The sequence below is a fragment of the Salmo trutta genome, chromosome 12 (genome assembly GCF_901001165.1).
Source record: "Salmo trutta chromosome 12, fSalTru1.1, whole genome shotgun sequence".
In the NCBI taxonomy this organism is placed as follows: Eukaryota; Metazoa; Chordata; class Actinopteri; order Salmoniformes; family Salmonidae; genus Salmo; species Salmo trutta.
Window position 1 is genome coordinate 44,558,924 of NC_042968.1, and position 19,333 is coordinate 44,578,256.

Consider the following 19,333-nt stretch of genomic DNA (forward strand, 5'->3'; position numbering starts at 1 on the left):
CACTATACTAATACTGACTAATAATCTCAGGAAACTAACTGAAGAGAAGAGAACACTACCACTCTACTAATACTGACTAATAATCTCAGGAAACTAACTGGGGAGAGAGAGAGAGAGACACTACCACTATACTAATACTGACTAATAATCTCAGGAAACTACTGAGAGAGAGAGAGGAACCAACCACTACTACTAATACTGACTATAATCTCAGGAGAACTAACTGAGAGAGAGAACACTACCACTATACTAATACTGACTAATAATCTCAGGAAACTAACTGAGAGAGAGAGAGAGAGAACACTACCACTCTACTAATACTGACTAATAATCTCAGGAAACTAACTGAGAGAGAGAACACTACCACTATACTAATACTGACTAATAATCTCAGGAAACTAACTGAGAGAGAACACTACCACTATACTAATACTGACTAATAATCTCAGGAAACTAACTGAGAGAGAGAACACTACCACTATACTAATACTGACTAATAATCTCAGGAAACTAACTGAGAGAGAGAACACTACCACTATACTAATACTGACTAATAATCTCAGGAAACTAACAGAGAGAGAGAACACTACCACTATACTAATACTGACTAATAATCTCAGGAAACTAACTGAGAGAGAGAACACTACCACTATACTAATACTGACTAATAATCTAATCTCAGGAAACTAACTGAGAGAGAGAGAACACTACCACTATACTAATACTGACTAATAATCTCAGGAAACTAACAGAGAGAGAACACTACCACTATACTAATACTGACTAATAATCTCAGGAAACTAACTGAGAGAGAGAGAACACTACCACTATACTAATACTGACTAATAATCTCAGGAAACTAACTGAGAGAGAGAGAGAACAATACCACTATACTAATACTGACTAATAATCTCAGGAAACTAACTGAGAGAGAGAACACTACCACTATACTAATACTGACTAATAATCTCAGGAAACTAACTGAGAGAGAACACTACCACTATACTAATACTGACTAATAATCTCAGGAAACTAACAGAGAGAGAGAACACTACCACTATACTAATACTGACTAATAATCTCAGGAAACTAACAGAGAGAGAGAACACTACCACTATACTAATACTGATTAATAATCTCAGGAAACTAACAGAGAGAGAGAACACTACCACTATACTAATACTGACTAATAATCTCAGGAATCTAACTGAGAGAGAGAACACTACCACTATACTAATACTGACTAATAATCTCAGGAATCTAACTGAGAGAGAGAACACTACCACTATACTAATACTGATTAATAATCTAATCTCAGGAAACTAACTGAGAGAGAGAGAACACTACCACTATACTGATATTGACTAATAATCTCAGGAAACTAACTGAGAGAGAGAACACTACCACTATACTAATACTGACTAATAATCTCAGGAAACTAACTGAGAGAGAGAGAGAGAACACTACCACTCTACTAATACTGACTAATAATCTCAGGAAACTAACAGAGAGAACACTACCACTATACTAATACTGACTAATAATCTCAGGAAACTAACTGAGAGAGAGAGAACACTACCACTCTACTAATACTGACTAATAATCTCAGGAAACTAACTGAGAGAGAGAACACTACCACTATACTAATACTGACTAATAATCTCAGGAAACTAACTGAGAGAGAGAGAGAACACTACCACTCTACTAATACTGACTAATAATCTCAGGAAACTAACTGAGAGAACACTACCACTATACTAATACTGACTAATAATCTCAGGAAACTAACAGAGAGAGAACACTACCACTATACTAATACTGACTAATAATCTCAGGAAACTAACTGAGAGAGAGAGAACACTACCACTATACTAATACTGACTAATAATCTCAGGAAACTAACTGAGAAAGAGAACACTACCACTATACTAATACTGACTAATAATCTCAGGAAACTAACTGAGAGAGAGAACACTACCACTATACTAATACTGACTAATAATCTAATCTCAGGAAACTAACTGAGAGAGAGAACACTACCACTATACTGATATTGACTAATAATCTCAGGAAACTAACTGAGAGAGAGAACACTACCACTATACTAATACTGACTAATAATCTCAGGAAACTAACTGAGAGAGAGAGAGAACACTACCACTCTACTAATACTGACTAATAATCTCAGGAAACTAACAGAGAGAACACTACCACTATACTAATACTGACTAATAATCTCAGGAAACTAACAGAGAGAGAGAACACTACCACTATACTAATACTGACTAATAATCTCAGGAAACTAACAGAGAGAGAGAGAACACTACCACTCTACTAATACTGATTAATAATCTCAGGAAACTAACTGAGAGAGAGAACACTACCACTATACTAATACTGACTAATAATCTCAGGAAACTAACAGAGAGAGAGAACACTACCACTCTACTAATACTGACTAATAATCTCAGGAAACTAACAGAGAGAACACTACCACTATACTAATACTGACTAATAATCTCAGGAAACTAACTGAGAGAGAGAACACTACCACTATACTAATACTGACTAATAATCTCAGGAAACTAACTGAGAGAGAGAACACTACCACTATACTAATACTGACTAATAATCTCAGGAAACTAACTGAGAGAGAGAGAGAACACTACCACTCTACTAATACTGACTAATAATCTCAGGAAACTAACTGAGAGAACACTACCACTATACTAATACTGACTAATAATCTCAGGAAACTAACAGAGAGAGAACACTACCACTATACTAATACTGACTAATAATCTCAGGAAACTAACTGAGAGAGAGAGAACACTACCACTATACTAATACTGACTAATAATCTCAGGAAACTAACTGAGAGAGAGAACACTACCACTATACTAATACTGACTAATAATCTCAGGAAACTAACTGAGAGAGAGAACACTACCACTATACTAATACTGACTAATAATCTAATCTCAGGAAACTAACTGAGAGAGAGAACACTACCACTATACTGATATTGACTAATAATCTCAGGAAACTAACTGAGAGAGAGAGAGAACACTACCACTCTACTAACACTGACTAATAATCTCAGGAAACTAACTGAGAGAGAGAACACTACCACTATACTAATACTGACTAATAATCTCAGGAAACTAACAGAGAGAGAGAACACTACCACTATACTAATACTGACTAATAATCTCAGGAAACTAACTGAGAGAGAGAACACTACCACTATACTAATACTGACTAATAATCTCAGGAAACTAATTGAGAGAGAGAGAGAGAACACTACCACTATACTGATATTGACTAATAATCTCAGGAAACTAACTGAGAGAGAGAACACTACCACTATACTAATACTGACTAATAATCTCAGGAAACTAACAGAGAGAGAGAACACTACCACTCTACTAATACTGACTAATAATCTCAGGAAACTAACTGAGAGAGAGAACACTACCACTATACTAATACTGACTAATAATCTCAGGAAACTAACAGAGAGAGAGAACACTACCACTATACTAATACTGACTAATAATCTCAGGAAACTAACAGAGAGAACACTACCACTATACTAATACTGATTAATAATCTCAGGAAACTAACAGAGAGAGAGAACACTACCACTATACTAATACTGACTAATAATCTCAGGAATCTAACTGAGAGAGAGAACACTACCACTATACTAATACTGACTAATAATCTTAGGAAACTAACAGAGAGAACACTACCACTATACTAATACTGACTAATAATCTCAGGAAACTAACAGAGAGAGAGAACACTACCACTATACTAATACTGACTAATAATCTCAGGAAACTAACTGAGAGAGAGAACACTACCACTATACTAATACTGACTAATAATCTCAGGAAACTAACTGAGAGAGAGAACACTACCACTATACTAATACTGACTAATAATCTCAGGAAACTAACTGAGAGAGAGAGAACACTACCACTATACTAATACTGACTAATAATCTCAGGAAACTAACTGAGAGAGAGAGAGAACACTACCACTATACTAATACTGACTAATAATCTCAGGAAACTAACTGAGAGAGAGAGAGAACAATACCACTATACTAATACTGACTAATAATCTCAGGAAACTAACTGAGAGAGAGAACACTACCACTATACTAATACTGACTAATAATCTCAGGAAACTAACTGAGAGAGAACACTACCACTATACTAATACTGACTAATAATCTCAGGAAACTAACAGAGAGAGAGAACACTACCACTATACTAATACTGACTAATAATCTCAGGAAACTAACAGAGAGAACACTACCACTATACTAATACTGATTAATAATCTCAGGAAACTAACAGAGAGAGAGAACACTACCACTATACTAATACTGACTAATAATCTCAGGAATCTAACTGAGAGAGAGAACACTACCACTATACTAATACTGACTAATAATCTCAGGAATCTAACTGAGAGAGAGAACACTACCACTATACTAATACTGATTAATAATCTAATCTCAGGAAACTAACTGAGAGAGAGAGAACACTACCACTATACTGATATTGACTAATAATCTCAGGAAACTAACTGAGAGAGAGAACACTACCACTATACTAATACTGACTAATAATCTCAGGAAACTAACTGAGAGAGAGAACACTACCACTATACTAATACTGACTAATAATCTCAGGAAACTAACTGAGAGAGAGAGAGAACACTACCACTCTACTAATACTGACTAATAATCTCAGGAAACTAACTGAGAGAGAGAGAACACTACCACTATACTAATACTGACTAATAATCTCAGGAAACTAACAGAGAGAACACTACCACTATACTAATACTGACTAATAATCTCAGGAAACTAACTGAGAGAGAGAGAACACTACCACTCTACTAATACTGACTAATAATCTCAGGAAACTAACTGAGAGAGAGAACACTACCACTATACTAATACTGACTAATAATCTCAGGAAACTAACAGAGAGAACACTACCACTATACTAATACTGACTAATAATCTCAGGAAACTAACAGAGAGAGAGAACACTACCACTATACTAATACTGACTAATAATCTCAGGAAACTAACTGAGAGAGAGAGAACACTACCACTCTACTAATACTGATTAATAATCTCAGGAAACTAACTGAGAGAGAGAACACTACCACTATACTAATACTGACTAATAATCCCAGGAAACTAACAGAGAGAGAGAACACTACCACTCTACTAATACTGACTAATAATCTCAGGAAACTAACAGAGAGAACACTACCACTATACTAATACTGACTAATAATCTCAGGAAACTAACTGAGAGAGAGAACACTACCACTATACTAATACTGACTAATAATCTCAGGAAACTAACTGAGAGAGAGAACACTACCACTATACTAATACTGACTAATAATCTCAGGAAACTAACTGAGAGAGAGAGAGAACACTACCACTCTACTAATACTGACTAATAATCTCAGGAAACTAACAGAGAGAACACTACCACTCTACTAATACTGACTAATAATCTCAGGAAACTAACAGAGAGAACACTACCACTCTACTTATACTGACTAATAATCTCAGGAAACTAACAGAGAGAACACTACCACTATACTAATACTGACTAATAATCTCAGGAAACTAACTGAGAGAGAGAACACTACCACTATACTAGTACTGACTAATAATCTCAGGAAACTAACTGAGAGAGAGAACACTACCACTATACTAATACTGATTAATAATCTCATCTCAGGAAACTAACTGAGAGAGAGAGAACACTACCACTATACTAATACTGACTAATAATCTCAGGAAACTAACTGAGAGAGAGAACACTACCACTATACTAATACTGACTAATAATCTCAGGAAACTAACAGAGAGAACACTACCACTATACTAATACTGACTAATAATCTCAGGAAACTAACAGAGAGAGAGAGAACACTACCACTATACTAATACTGACTAATAATCTCAGGAAACTAACTGAGAGAGAGAACACTACCACTATACTAATACTGACTAATAATCTCAGGAAACTAACAGAGAGAACACTACCACTATACGAATACTGACTAATAATCTCAGGAAACTAACAGAGAGAGAGAGAACACTACCACTATACTAATACTGACTAATAATCTCAGGAAACTAACTGAGAGAGAGAACACTACCACTATACTAATACTGACTAATAATCTCAGGAAACTAACAGAGAGAACACTACCACTATACTAATACTGACTAATAATCTCAGGAAACTAACAGAGAGAACACTACCACTATACTAATACTGACTAATAATCTCAGGAAACTAACTGAGAGAGAGAATACTACCACTATAGTAATACTGACTAATAATCTCAGGAAACTAACTGAGAGAGAGCACTAGGCTAGGGTGTTAGGCTAGGGATGGTAGACTAGGGGTGGTAGGCTAGGGATGGTAGACTAGGGGTGGTAGGCTAGGGATGGTAGACTAGGGGTGGTAGACTAGGGGTGGTAGGCTAGGGGTGGTAGGCTAGGGGTGGTAGGCTAGGGGTGGTAGGTTAGGGTGGTAGGCTAGGGGTGGTAGGCTAGGGGTGGTAGACTAGGGGGGGTAGGCTAGGGGTGGTAGGCTAGGGGGGGTAGACTAGGGGTGGTCGGCTAGGGGGGGTAGGCTAGGGGGGGTAGGCTAGGGGGGGTAGGCTAGGGGGGGTAGGCTAGGGGGGGTAGGCTAGGGGTGGTAGGCTAGGGGTGGTAGACTAGGGGTGGTAGGCTAGGGGTGGTAGACTAGGGTGGTAGCCTAGGGTGGTAGGCTAGGGTGGTAGGCTAGGGGTGGTAGGCTAGGGGTGGTAGGCTAGGGGTGGTAGGCTAGGGGTGGTAGGCTAGGGTTTATCTGAGAGGATGGTGGTGGGACAGGGGTTGGTGCGTAGTGTGTAGTGTGCATTGTGTAGTGTATAGTGCAGTGTACCTGTTGTTACCAGAGCAGCCCTCTACAGTGATCCTGGGTGAGAGAGGAGACAGGACAGTAGTGGGACAAGGTGTGGACAGAGTGGACGTCCCGGTGTCCAGACCGGTGGACACAGAGTAGGACGATGACACAGCCTCATCCGCTGACGGACTGCTCTTCAGGAAGAACCTGAAGGTGAGAGGATGAGAGGAGGAGTGGAGGTGTGGTATCAGGGGAACAGGGAGGCTGTTAAATGTCTGGGTGTGTATATAGTGTACCTCCCAGGTCCTCTCAGGTCTCTGATCTCTACATTAAGGAAAGGGAGGAAGGGGTTCCCACAGAAGGGACAGGTGGTGTTGAGGTTGGAGTCGTCAGCCGTCCATCCTGCCATGATCTCCTCATCGTACACCAGACCGTCACACGTCTTACAGCGAGAACAGCTGGAGATCAACAGCTGGAAACACACACAGCAGAGCCAAGATGGACATCAGGTCAATCAGGGGTCGGCACAAAATGGCAAAGACCCCCCCTGGCCTGGTTGTATGAATGAGAAGTATCCTTGGTCCTTTGTCTGTAAGTGTGGTGCCCTCACCTCCATGGCGTAGTTCTGGAAGACACTGGTATTGCTGGTGTAGCGAGATGAGCCCAGATCAGAGCAGTCTGGGGGAGGAAAGCCTGGTGGAGAGACAGGACACACCCGGAGAAGGAGCACACCATTATCCATGAACATCTGCTATCATTGGTGTCAGCAGTAAACAGTCTCTGATGGCTAGCCGTTAGCTATGCGCTAACTCAGGACAGGGCATTTCCATGTCAGGCCTGCTGGTGCACTACTTGCACACAGGATGCTAATGAGACATGAGAAGGGCAGAGGGTCTGAGTAGCTTGATTGAAGAGCTCCAATCAGACTTCACCTCAATCACCTGAACTGTACAAGGCATCGCCTGCTGGCCTAGTCTGGTAAGAGTCCTGTCTCCCTCCCCTAGCTCTTGTCTGATCCTAGCTCCTCCCTCTCTCTCTCTCTCCTCCTCAGTGATAAGACAGTACCTGGTTGTCTGATCCTAGCTCCTCCCTCTCTCTTTCTCTCCTCCTCAGTGATAGGGCAGAAATATGCTACCTGTCTGTCCGTGTGTGGGACTGTCCAGTCTGCTCCTCAGGGGACTGCGTCTAGATGGGCTTCTCCTTGGGCTCCTACGGGGCCCGGGGCCATTTCTCTGAGGGGAGATGATGGAGCCGTCTGGGTCCCCCAGGCCCTCCTCATCCAACAAGGAGGAGCAGTCAGGGTCCATGCCCAGAGAGGACACACTCAGACGGTCACAGTTACCATCCTGGAGGGGGTGGACAGGGGACACAATGGAGGTTCAGGAACAAAATAAATGCTGCTGCAATGTGTTTGAGAATCTGAGAGGCACCTAGCTGCATTAGGTAGTGGGGTGTGGACCAGACACTCTGATTCATGTCACATAATATTACAAAATATCTTCTGCCATTCAGAAATGTGTTATTTTGACTGACGCACCAGTAGAACACCCTCCATTGACAAACCGATGAGCGTACCTTGGTAGGCATGGTGTAGGAGGTGGCCAGCCGAGAGTACCACCGACTAGCCTTCTCTGCCACACCTTTCCCTGCCGAGAACATGCTGCTCTTAAACACATCCAGGGTGGGGGTGAGGAGCTGGTCCAGGGCGAAGGAGGAGGAGGACAGAGAGGGGGACAGCAAACCCAGGTCCCTGTCTCTCTCCCTCTCCCAGTAGGGGCTGGGCTGTGGGCTGGGGGTGGAGCGGGGACAGGGGGGTGAGGACCAGAGCCTCTGTCTGGCAGGCTGGGAGGGCGAGGGGGAGTGGTGGGTCCTGGAGCGAGGTAATCCTCCTGTCCTGAGAGGGGAGGTATGGGGGAGACTGGCCCGTCGAGGGGTGGTGATGAGTGGGGGAGGAGGGTGGAAGAACAGGGGACTGGAGGAGTCCTGGAGGTCCATACTGGGGGTCCGGCTGTTCAGAGGAGAACCCATATGGTTCATGTACATCTCTATCTCCCTAGCCAGGTGGTCCTGGCGCCGGCATGTAGGGGTCGCGACCCCATCCATCTCTACTTCCAGGTCGTCCTCTCTGTCCCCCTGGGACTTGGACTCGGCCGCCAGGAGGGACAGCGGGTCGAAGCCTGTCTCGATCCCCGTTCGTTTAACGGTGCCCCGCGAGGCTGAGGCCACACCCACACCTCCATAGCTGGCGCTACGTTGCACCGTCCTCTTCCGTGATTGGCTGGTTTTATCAACGCTCTCTGTGGTTGGTCCGTCCAGATCTAGGTCCTCCAGATCAAAGATGGCGTCTGTGTTATTCTTGTCCTCGTCACTCCAGTCCCTCTCCTCTCCGTCTTCAGGGCTGTCTCTACGTCTGCAGCGCCTGATGGAGAAATGAACAGATCAGATTTTAAAATAGATTAAAAAACATTTTGATATTCATAATTTACTGATCTCAAAAGGGATATTTACTTTCAGGAGTATAAACATAAAGAAAGCAACAGAGAGGAGAACATCAGGTCTATGACCTCCCTCTACCTTTATTAATACAGGTTACTCCCACTGAGATCAAATCTCTTTCACAAGATGTCAGCAGGTCTATGACCTCCCTCTACCTTTATTAATACAGGTTACTCCCACTGAGATCAAATCTCTTTCACAAGATGTCAGCAGGTCTATGACCTCCCTCTACCTTTATTAATACAGGTTACTCCCACTGAGATCAAATCTCTTTCACAAGATGTCAGCAGGTCTATGACCTCCCTCTACCTTTATTAATACAGGTTACTCCCACTGAGATAAAATCTCTTTCACAAGATGTCAGCAGGTCTATGACCTCCCTCTACCTTTATTAATACAGGTTACTCCCACTGAGATCAAATCTCTTTCACAAGATGTCAGCAGGTCTATGACCTCCCTCTACCTTTATTAATACAGGTTACTCCCACTGAGATCAAATCTCTTTCACAAGATGTCAGCAGGTCTATGACCTCCCTCTACCTTTATTAATACAGGTTACTCCCACTGAGATCAAATCTCTTTCACAAGATGTCAGCAGGTCTATGACCTCCCTCTACCTTTATTAATACAGGTTACTCCCACTGAGATCAAATCTCTTTCACAAGATGTCAGCAGGTCAGTAATGTTCCACATCAATGATATTTACCTGGTTTTACCCCCCGCCGCTCCAACCCCCTCTGGCCCTCCCAGGACTAACCACCGCGGCCTGTTGGTCTGGCTGAAGCTGGTCCCCTGGAGGATATTGGTGTCGGCCCCCAGGTTCTCTGCTATCCTGGCTGGGTCAGTCTCTCCCTGGTGCAGTCCCAGACCCAACACTGGAGTGCCACTGCTACCACTGACAACCCTGTTGTCTCCACTCAGTCTGCACCCTTGAACACCCTGCCAGTCATGGCCTGGAGAGGAGAGGAGGGGAGAGCAGGTGAAGAGGGGAGAGGTTAGGAAAGGAGAGGAGGGGAGAGGAGGAGAGAGGAGGGAAGAGGAGAGGAGGTGAGAGGAGAGGAGGTGAGAGGAGAGGAGGTGAGAATAGAATGTATTATCTCTCTATTTGTCATGGTCCTTTGAGCAGGAAAGAAACAATTCTCCTGAAACATGACATTTTCTACACAATACACAGTAAACTGAGTAAAGCATATCTACTATACAGTACAGATTGAGACATCACAAGACATAATGTCAAGACAGACACAACTAGACAATCAATACAAGTCTAAATCACTAGGTGAGTTGTGATGGATAGTTTCAGCTGGCTCACAGCCATCACCTACCATCCAGTACAGATATAGAGACATATAAACAAGGCACAATGTCAAGACACACACAACTAGACAGGAAATAGTTCTGGGTGATAGATACAGCTGATTCACATCCTCCAGCCCTGCACTACAGAGACATCCAATACATCATGGAAGACAGACAGACAGTAAACAGACAATAGATAGATAAGTTATGGATTATAGTTATGGCTCACCTCCTCCTCCTCCTCCTCCACTACTCCCACTGCCACCTCCCTCCTCAAGGGTACTGAGATGTCTCCTCCTCAGACTGTTGGTCTCAACCACACCTATCTCATTCAGAGAGGAGCTCAACAGGAGACCTGCTACATGGTCTGGAGAGAGGAGGGGGAGAAGAGAGAGGGAGGGGAGAGGGAGGGGGAGAGAAGAGAGAGGGAGGGGGAGAGGAGGGGGGGAGAGGGAGGGAGGGAGGGGGAGAGAAGAGAGAGGAGAAGAGACAGGGAGGGGGAGAGGGAGGGAGGGGGAGAGAAGAGAGAGGAGAAGAGACAGGGAGGGGGAGAGAAGAGAGAGGAGGGGGAGGTAAGGGGAGAGAAGAGAGAGGAGAGGGGAGGGAGGGAGGGAGAGAGGGAAGAAAAGAGAGAGGAGAGGGAAGGAGAGGGGGAGGGAGAGTTACGAGAGAGGGAAGTAGGGATGGAAGGGAGGGAGGGGAAGAGGGAGGAATGGACAAACAGAATGACAGAGAGGGAGAGAAAGAGAGGGGGAGAGGGAGACAGACAGACAGAGAGAATCAGTGAGTACGTTTACAGTCACTAATAGTTTGGTATTACATGGATCATGGCAGTAGGCAGTTTGTGCAAAATTCATGTAAACACTTTCCTCTGTTTATCTTAAATCGGCGGAAGGTAAAAATCAAAGTAAGCAAGAGCAATCTTTCAAATTATTAGGACATGTAAACACCTTAATCGGCGTTCCAGTGGTGTATTTGATCTGCACCTGTGCTGGGCACCAGCCGAGAGCCTCCCTCTTTAGTGAAGTGAGTTCAGAACAACTGAATATATGGGTTTTAGAAATAGTTCTCACATACAAACTTTATAACATGTTTGCTGTGGTAGAATGTTAATTTAGACTGGCGATGTTCTGCATTTATCAGGTAGCCTCAGGTAGTTCTGCATTTATCAGGTAGCCTTTTCAGATGTCTCCATGGAAACAGAGTTATTATTATTAGGGAAATCCTTCTTCTTACAAAGCATGTAAACGTTTTAATCAAACTATTATATAATCTGACTATCCACAATAATCACATTATAGTGTGCATGTAACCGTACTCAGTGTTACACCAATAGTAAAATGTACATGTGCTGGTTGACCCCGTGGGCTCACAGGCTGCATCGTCATAGGGACAGTTAGTTCCAGGTATTTACCTGTGGTGGTTGACCCCGTGGGCTCACAGGCTGCATCGTCATAGGGACAGTTAGTTCCAGGTATTTACCTGTGCTGGTTGACCCCTTGGGCTCACAGGCTGCATCGTCATAGGGACAGTTAGTTCCAGGTATTTACCTGTGCTGGTTGACCCCTTGGGCTCACAGGCTGCATCGTCATAGGGACAGTTAGTTCCAGGTATTTACCTGTGCTGGTTGACCCCGTGGGCTCACAGGCTGCATCGTCATAGGGACAGTAAGTTCCAGGTATTTACCTGTGCTGGTTGACCCCGCGGGCTCACAGGCTGCATCGTCATAGGGACAGTAAGTTCCAGGTATTTACCTGTGCTGGTTGACCCCGTGGGCTCACAGGCTGCATCGTCATAGGGACAGTTAGTTCCAGGTATTTACCTGTGCTGGTTGACCCCGTGGGCTCACAGGCTGCATCGTCATAGGGACAGTTAGTTCCAGGTATTTACCTGTGCTGGTTGACCCCTTGGGCTCACAGGCTGCATTGTCATAGGGATAGTTGCCGCGGACGATGCCGGAATTATGCCGTTTGAATGGACCGTTGACCTCTGGGAAGTCCTGTTGGGGGAGACCGTCTCCACTGCCCTTAGCACTCTCTGTCTCCGACACTGGACACACACACACACACACACACACACACACACACACACACACACACAAAATTAGTACAACCACACAATCAAATACGCCTGAGAAAAGAACATCAAAGAATGTACATGCATCAAGCCTTTAATGTTGAGATAACAGATCACATTTACTATATAGACCTGAATACAGTGTTGTGGGACAGACAGACAGACAGACAGTCTAAACCTCCACCAGAGAGACTCTGAATATATGATGTTGACAGCATTGTGGGACAGACAGACAGAGTCTAAACCTCCACCAGGGAGACTGAATATATGATGTTGACAGCATTGTGGGACAGACAGACAGACAGTCTAAACCTCCACCAGGGAGACTGAATATATGACGTTGACAGCATTGAGGGACAGACAGACAGTGTAAACCTCCACCAGGGGGCAGCAGAGTGCAGCCTGCTCTTCCTATAACATCCTCTCAGCAGGAAACATCTGACAGAATGTCTACAACTCCATAGCAACACTCACAGGAGCTGTAGTCACTCTCCTTCTTGTTGTCCTTGTCCTGGGTGCTGTCCCTGTCCAGCGGGCTGGGTCCTCCTCTACGCACCTCTTCTTTAGAGAGGGAGTTATACCCCAGGTCTGACTGCTCCCCTGGAGGAAGGAGGGAAGGAGAGATAGTTTGTGCACTTCTCACCAGAACTTGCTACTCCAAGAGACACCTCATTCCTCATTTAAAAAAACTCTAATTTGAGAAACGTGTTTAATTGAAGTTTTATGGTCGTCAATCTTGATTTCTCTCCCTCTCTCATTCTCTCCCTCACATTTCTTAAAGCTCACATTCACTCTCGTCTCTCAATTTCTAACTGCAAAAAGAAAGAAAGAAAGAAAGATAGAGAGCGAGAGAGAGAACATTAGTCTCTTCTGGCCACCAACTGTCTGATCTGCTCTGAGTCTTTCATCTTTCCCATGATCCTCCCTGCCTGCCTCGCCATCGTCTGTGAATAAAACATGAATCTTTCCCCCAACTGGGCTCGTATAAATCTATACTGAACAAGATGCAAGATGCAACAAGATTTTACTGAGTTACAGTTCATATAAGAAAATCAGTCAATTGAAATATATAAATGAGGCCCTAATCTATGGATTTCACATGACTGGGAATACAGATGTGCATCTGCTGATCACAGGTCAAAACATTTTTGCCTCACAATGGGCCTTAGGATCTCGTTACGATATTTCTGTGCATACAAATTGCCATCGATAAAATGCAATTGTTTGTTGTCCGTAGCATATGACTGCCCATACCATAACCCCACGCCACCATGGGGCACTCTGTTCATAACGTTGACATCAGCAAACCGCCCGTCCACACAACGCCATACACGTGGTCTGCGGTTGAAAGGCAGGTTGGACGTACTGCCAAATTGTCTAAAATGACATTGGAGGTGGCTTATGGTAGAGAAATGAACGTTCAATTATCTGGCAACAGTTCTGGTGGAAATTCCTGTAGCCAGCATGCCAATTGCACTGTCCCTCAAAACTTGAGACATCTGTGGCACTGTGTTGTGTGACAAAACTGCACATTTTAGAGTGGCCTTTTATTGTCCCCAGCACAAGGTGCACCTGTGCAATGGTCATGCTGTTTAGTCAGCTTCTTGATATCCCACACCTGTCAGATGGATGGATTATCTTGGCAAAGGAGAAATGCTCACTAACAGGGATGAAAAAAAATGTGCGCGCAAAATGTCAGAGAAATAATATTTTGGTGCAGATGAAACATTTCTGGGATCTTTTATTTCAGCTCATGAAATTGTGTACAGCATACATCTCTATGTATCTCTCTCTCTATCTCTCTCTCTGTCTCTCTCTCTCTCTGATAAGATGACAACCTAACTCCCTTAATGAGCAACAAGACACTACACTCAACCCTCAGACTGCCCTACTGAACTACAACACAGTACTTCTGCTTTCAAAGACTTCTGGAGTGTAGTCATCTGTATTATCTAAACCAGGGGTGTCAAACCTACGGACTGGCCAGAGAACCCATTCAATCCGGCCCACAGGGGGTTTGAGTAAGACAATTACATAATCGTCTGTGAAAAACGATCTCAGTTGACATTGGAATGACTAAAACCAATAGAAAACTGTAAAAATGACAATGGACCTACATTTATAGTCTCTTCACTCTGTCCAGCTTGATAACAGTCATTTAGTCTCTTCACTCTGATCAGCTTGATAACAGTCATTTATAGTCTCTTCACTCTGACCAGCTAGATAACAGTCATTTATAGTCTCTTCACTCTGTCCAGCTAGATAAGTCATTTATATTCTCTTCACTCTGTCCAGCTTGATAACAGTCATTTCTAGTCTCTTCAGTCTGACCAGCTTGATAACAGTCATTTCTAGTCTCTTCACTCAGACCAGCTAGATAACAGTCATTTCTAGTCTCTTCACTCTGTCCAGCTAGATAACAGTCATTTATAGTCTCTTCTCTCAGTCCAGCTTGATAACAGTCATTTAGTCTCTTCTCTCTGTCCAGCTAGATAAGTCATTTATAGTCTCTTCACTCTGTCCAACTTGATAACAGTCATTTATAGTATTTTCACTCTGTCCAGCTTGATAACAGTAATTTAGTCTCTTCTCTCTGACCAGCTAGATAAGTCATTTATAGTCTCTTCTCTCAGTCCAGCTTGATAACAGTCATCAAAATGAATGCTAGACAGTCAGGGAGAATCCAACATTCCAAAAGCGATGGATATGGAACTATTTCTATGTAAATGTGGACGGCGAGGACATTTTTTACCAATTTTAATTGCAGCCCTCCGGACATCGGTGAAGACCAAAATGAGTTTGACACCCCTGATCTAAACCATTCATTATATTCCAAATGAAAGTCCTTCATCCTTGAAGTTGTTCTATAATTGCTACATTGCTACATTGTTAACTGTGGCTTTCAAAGTGAAGGAGAGGAAAACCTCAAAAAGAAACAGATGTGTTAAAGGGAGGAGAGCAGCAGACGAAGAGGCATGGCCACAGAGAGGACACAGTGGAGGAAGTGAAGAGTGGACAGAGAGAGAAAAGGAAGGAGAGAGAGAACTACACATAGACAGAACTACACATAGCGACATAACTAGAGACAAAACTACACATAGAGACGGAACTAGACATAGAGACAGAACTAGAGACAGAACTAGACATAGAGACAGAACTAGACAGAGACAGAACTAGACATAGACATAGAGACAGAACTAGACATAGAGACAGAACTAGACATAGACATAGAGACAGAACTAGACATAGAGACAGAACTAGACATAGAGACAGAACTAGAGACAGAACTAGACATAGAGACAGAACTAGACATAGAGACAGAACTAGACATAGAGACAGAACTAGACATAGAGACAGAACTAGAGACAGAACTAGAGACAGAACTAGACATAGACAGAGACAGACCTAGACATAGACATAGAGACAGAACTAGACATAGAGACAGAACTAGACATAGAGACAGAACTAGACATAGAGACAGAACAAGAGACAGAACTAGACATAGAGACAGAACAAGAGACAGAACTAGACATAGAGACAGAACTAGACATAGAGACAGAACTAGACATAGAGACAGAACTAGACATAGACATAGAGACAGAACTAGACATAGAGACAGAACTAGACATAGACATAGAGACAGAACTAGACATAGACATAGAGACAGAACTAGACATAGAGACAGAACTAGACATAGAGACAGAACTAGAGACAGAACTAGACATAGAGACAGAACTAGACATAGAGACAGAACTAGACATAGAGACAGAAGTAGACATAGAGACAGAACTAGACATAGAGACAGAACTAGACATAGAGACAGAACTAGACATAGACATAGAGACAGAACTAGACATAGAGACAGAACTAGACATAGACATAGAGACAGAACTAGACATAGAGACAGAACCTAGACATAGAGACAGAACTAGAGACAGAACTAGACATAGAGACAGAACTAGACATAGAGACAGAACTAGACATAGAGACAGACAAGAGACAGAACTAAAGACAGAACTAGAGACAGAACTAGACATAGAGACAGAACTAGAGACAGAACTAGACATAGAGACATAACTAGAGACAGAACTAGACATAGAGACAGAACTAGAGACAGAACTAGACATAGAGACAGAACTAGAGACAGAACTAGACATAGAGACAGAACTAGAGACAGAACTAGACATAGAGACAGAACTAGACCTAGACATAGAGACATAACTACACATAGAGACAGAACTAGAGACAGAACTAGACATAGACAGAACTAGACATAGAGACAGAACTAGAGACAGAACTAGACATAGAACTAGACATACAGACAGAACTAGACAGAGACAGAACTAGACATAGAGACAGAACTAGACATAGAGACAGAACTAGAGACAGAACTAGACATAGAGACAGAACTAAACATAGAGACAGAAATAGACACAGAACTAGACAGAGACAGAACTAGACATAGAGACAGAACTAGACATAGAGACAGAACTAGACATAGAGACAGAACTAGACAGAGACAGAACTAGACAGAGACAGAACTAGACATAGACATAGAGACAGAACTAGACATAGACAGAACTAGACGTAGACAGAGACAGAACTAGACATAGACAGAGACAGAACTAGACATAGACAGAGACAGAACTAGACATAGACAGAGACAGAACTAGACATAGAGACAGAACTAGACATAGAGACAGAACTAGACATAGAGACAGAACTAGATATAGAGACAGAACTAGACAGAGACAGAACTAGACATAGAGACAGAACTAGACATAGACAGAACTAGACAGAACTAGACATAGAGACAGAACTAGACAGAGACAGAACTAGACAGAGACAGAACTAGACGTAGACAGAGACAGAACTAGACATAGACAGAGACAGAACTAGACATAGACAGAGACAGAACTAGACATAGACAGAGACAGAACTAGACATAGAGACAGAACTAGACATAGAGACAGAACTAGACATAGAGACAGAACTAGACATAGAGACAGAACTAGACATAGACAGAACTAGACATAGACAGAACTAGACATAGAGACAGAACTAGACATAGAGACAGAACTAGACAGAGACAGAACTAGACAGAGACAGAACTAGACATAGAGACAGAACAAGAGACAGAACTAGACATAGAGACAGAACTAGACAGAGACAGAACTAGACGTAGACAGAGACAGAACTAGACATAGACAGAGACAGAACTAGACATAGACAGAGACAGAACTAGACATAGACAGAGACAGAACTAGACATAGACAGAGACAGAACTAGACATAGAGACAGAACTAGACATAGAGACAGAACTAGAGACAGAACTAGACATAGAGACAGAACTAGACATAGAGACAGAACTAGACATAGAGACAGAACTAGAGACAGAACTAGAGACAGAACTAGACATAGAGACAGAACTAGACAGAGACAGAACTAGACAGAGACAGAACTAGACAGAGACAGAACTAGAGACAGAACAAGAGACAGAACTAGACATAGAGACAGAACTAGAGACAGAACTAGACATAGAGACAGAACTAGAGACAGAACTAGACATAGAGACAGAACTAGAGACAGAACTAGACATAGAGACAGAACTAGAGACAGAACTAGACATAGAGACAGAACTAGAGACAGAACTAGACATAGAGACAGAACTAGAGACAGAACTAGACATAGAGACAGAACTAGAGACAGAACTAGACATAGAGACAGAACTAGACCTAGACATAGAGACATAACTACACATAGAGACAGAACTAGAGACAGAACTAGACATAGACAGAACTAGACATAGAGACAGAACTAGAGACATAACTAGACATAGAGACAGAACTAGACAGAGACAGAACTAGACATAGAGACAGAACTAGACATAGAGACAGAACTAGACATAGAGACAGAACTAGAAATAGACATAGAGACATAACTACACATAGAGACAGAACAAGAGACAGAACTAGACATAGAGACAGAACTAGACATAGAGACAGAACTAGATATAGAGACAGAACTAGAGACAGAACTAGACATAGAGACAGAACTAGAGACAGAACTAGACATAGAGACAGAACTAGAGACAGAACTAGACATAGAGACAGAACTAGACATAGACATAGAGACATAACTACACATAGAGACAGAACTAGAGACAGAACTAGACATAGACAGAACTAGACATAGAGACAGAACTAGAGACAGAACTAGACATAGAACTAGACATAGAGACAGAACTAGACAGAGACAGAACTAGACATAGAGACAGAACTAGACATAGACAGAGACATAACTACACATAGAGACAGAACTAGAGACAGAACTAGACATAGAACTAGACATACAGACAGAACTAGACAGAGACAGAACTAGACATAGAGACAGAACTAAACATAGAGACAGAACTAGACACAGAACTAGACAGAGACAGAACTAGACATAGAGACAGAACTAGACATAGAGACAGAACTAGACATAGAGACAGAACTAGACATAGAGACAGAACT

At 42.6% G+C, this 19,333-nt stretch overlaps 1 protein-coding gene across 7 annotated transcripts in view; it reads right to left on the reverse strand.

The window, feature by feature from the left end:
- LOC115203619 (C-myc promoter-binding protein) overlaps positions 1-19,333 on the reverse strand; it is a gene marked incomplete at its 5' end in the record, with an annotated part of 115,346 nt that overhangs the window by 14,185 nt on the left and 81,828 nt on the right. For all 7 annotated transcript variants that reach the window (XM_029768461.1, XM_029768459.1, XM_029768460.1 and 4 more), the window contains 9 exon segments: positions 6,987-7,154; positions 7,244-7,419; positions 7,558-7,640; positions 8,083-8,293; positions 8,523-9,366; positions 10,150-10,396; positions 10,972-11,109; positions 12,633-12,791; positions 13,293-13,418. In XM_029768461.1, coding sequence (XP_029624321.1) covers positions 6,987-7,154; positions 7,244-7,419; positions 7,558-7,640; positions 8,083-8,293; positions 8,523-9,366; positions 10,150-10,396; positions 10,972-11,109; positions 12,633-12,791; positions 13,293-13,418 — 2,152 coding nt within the window.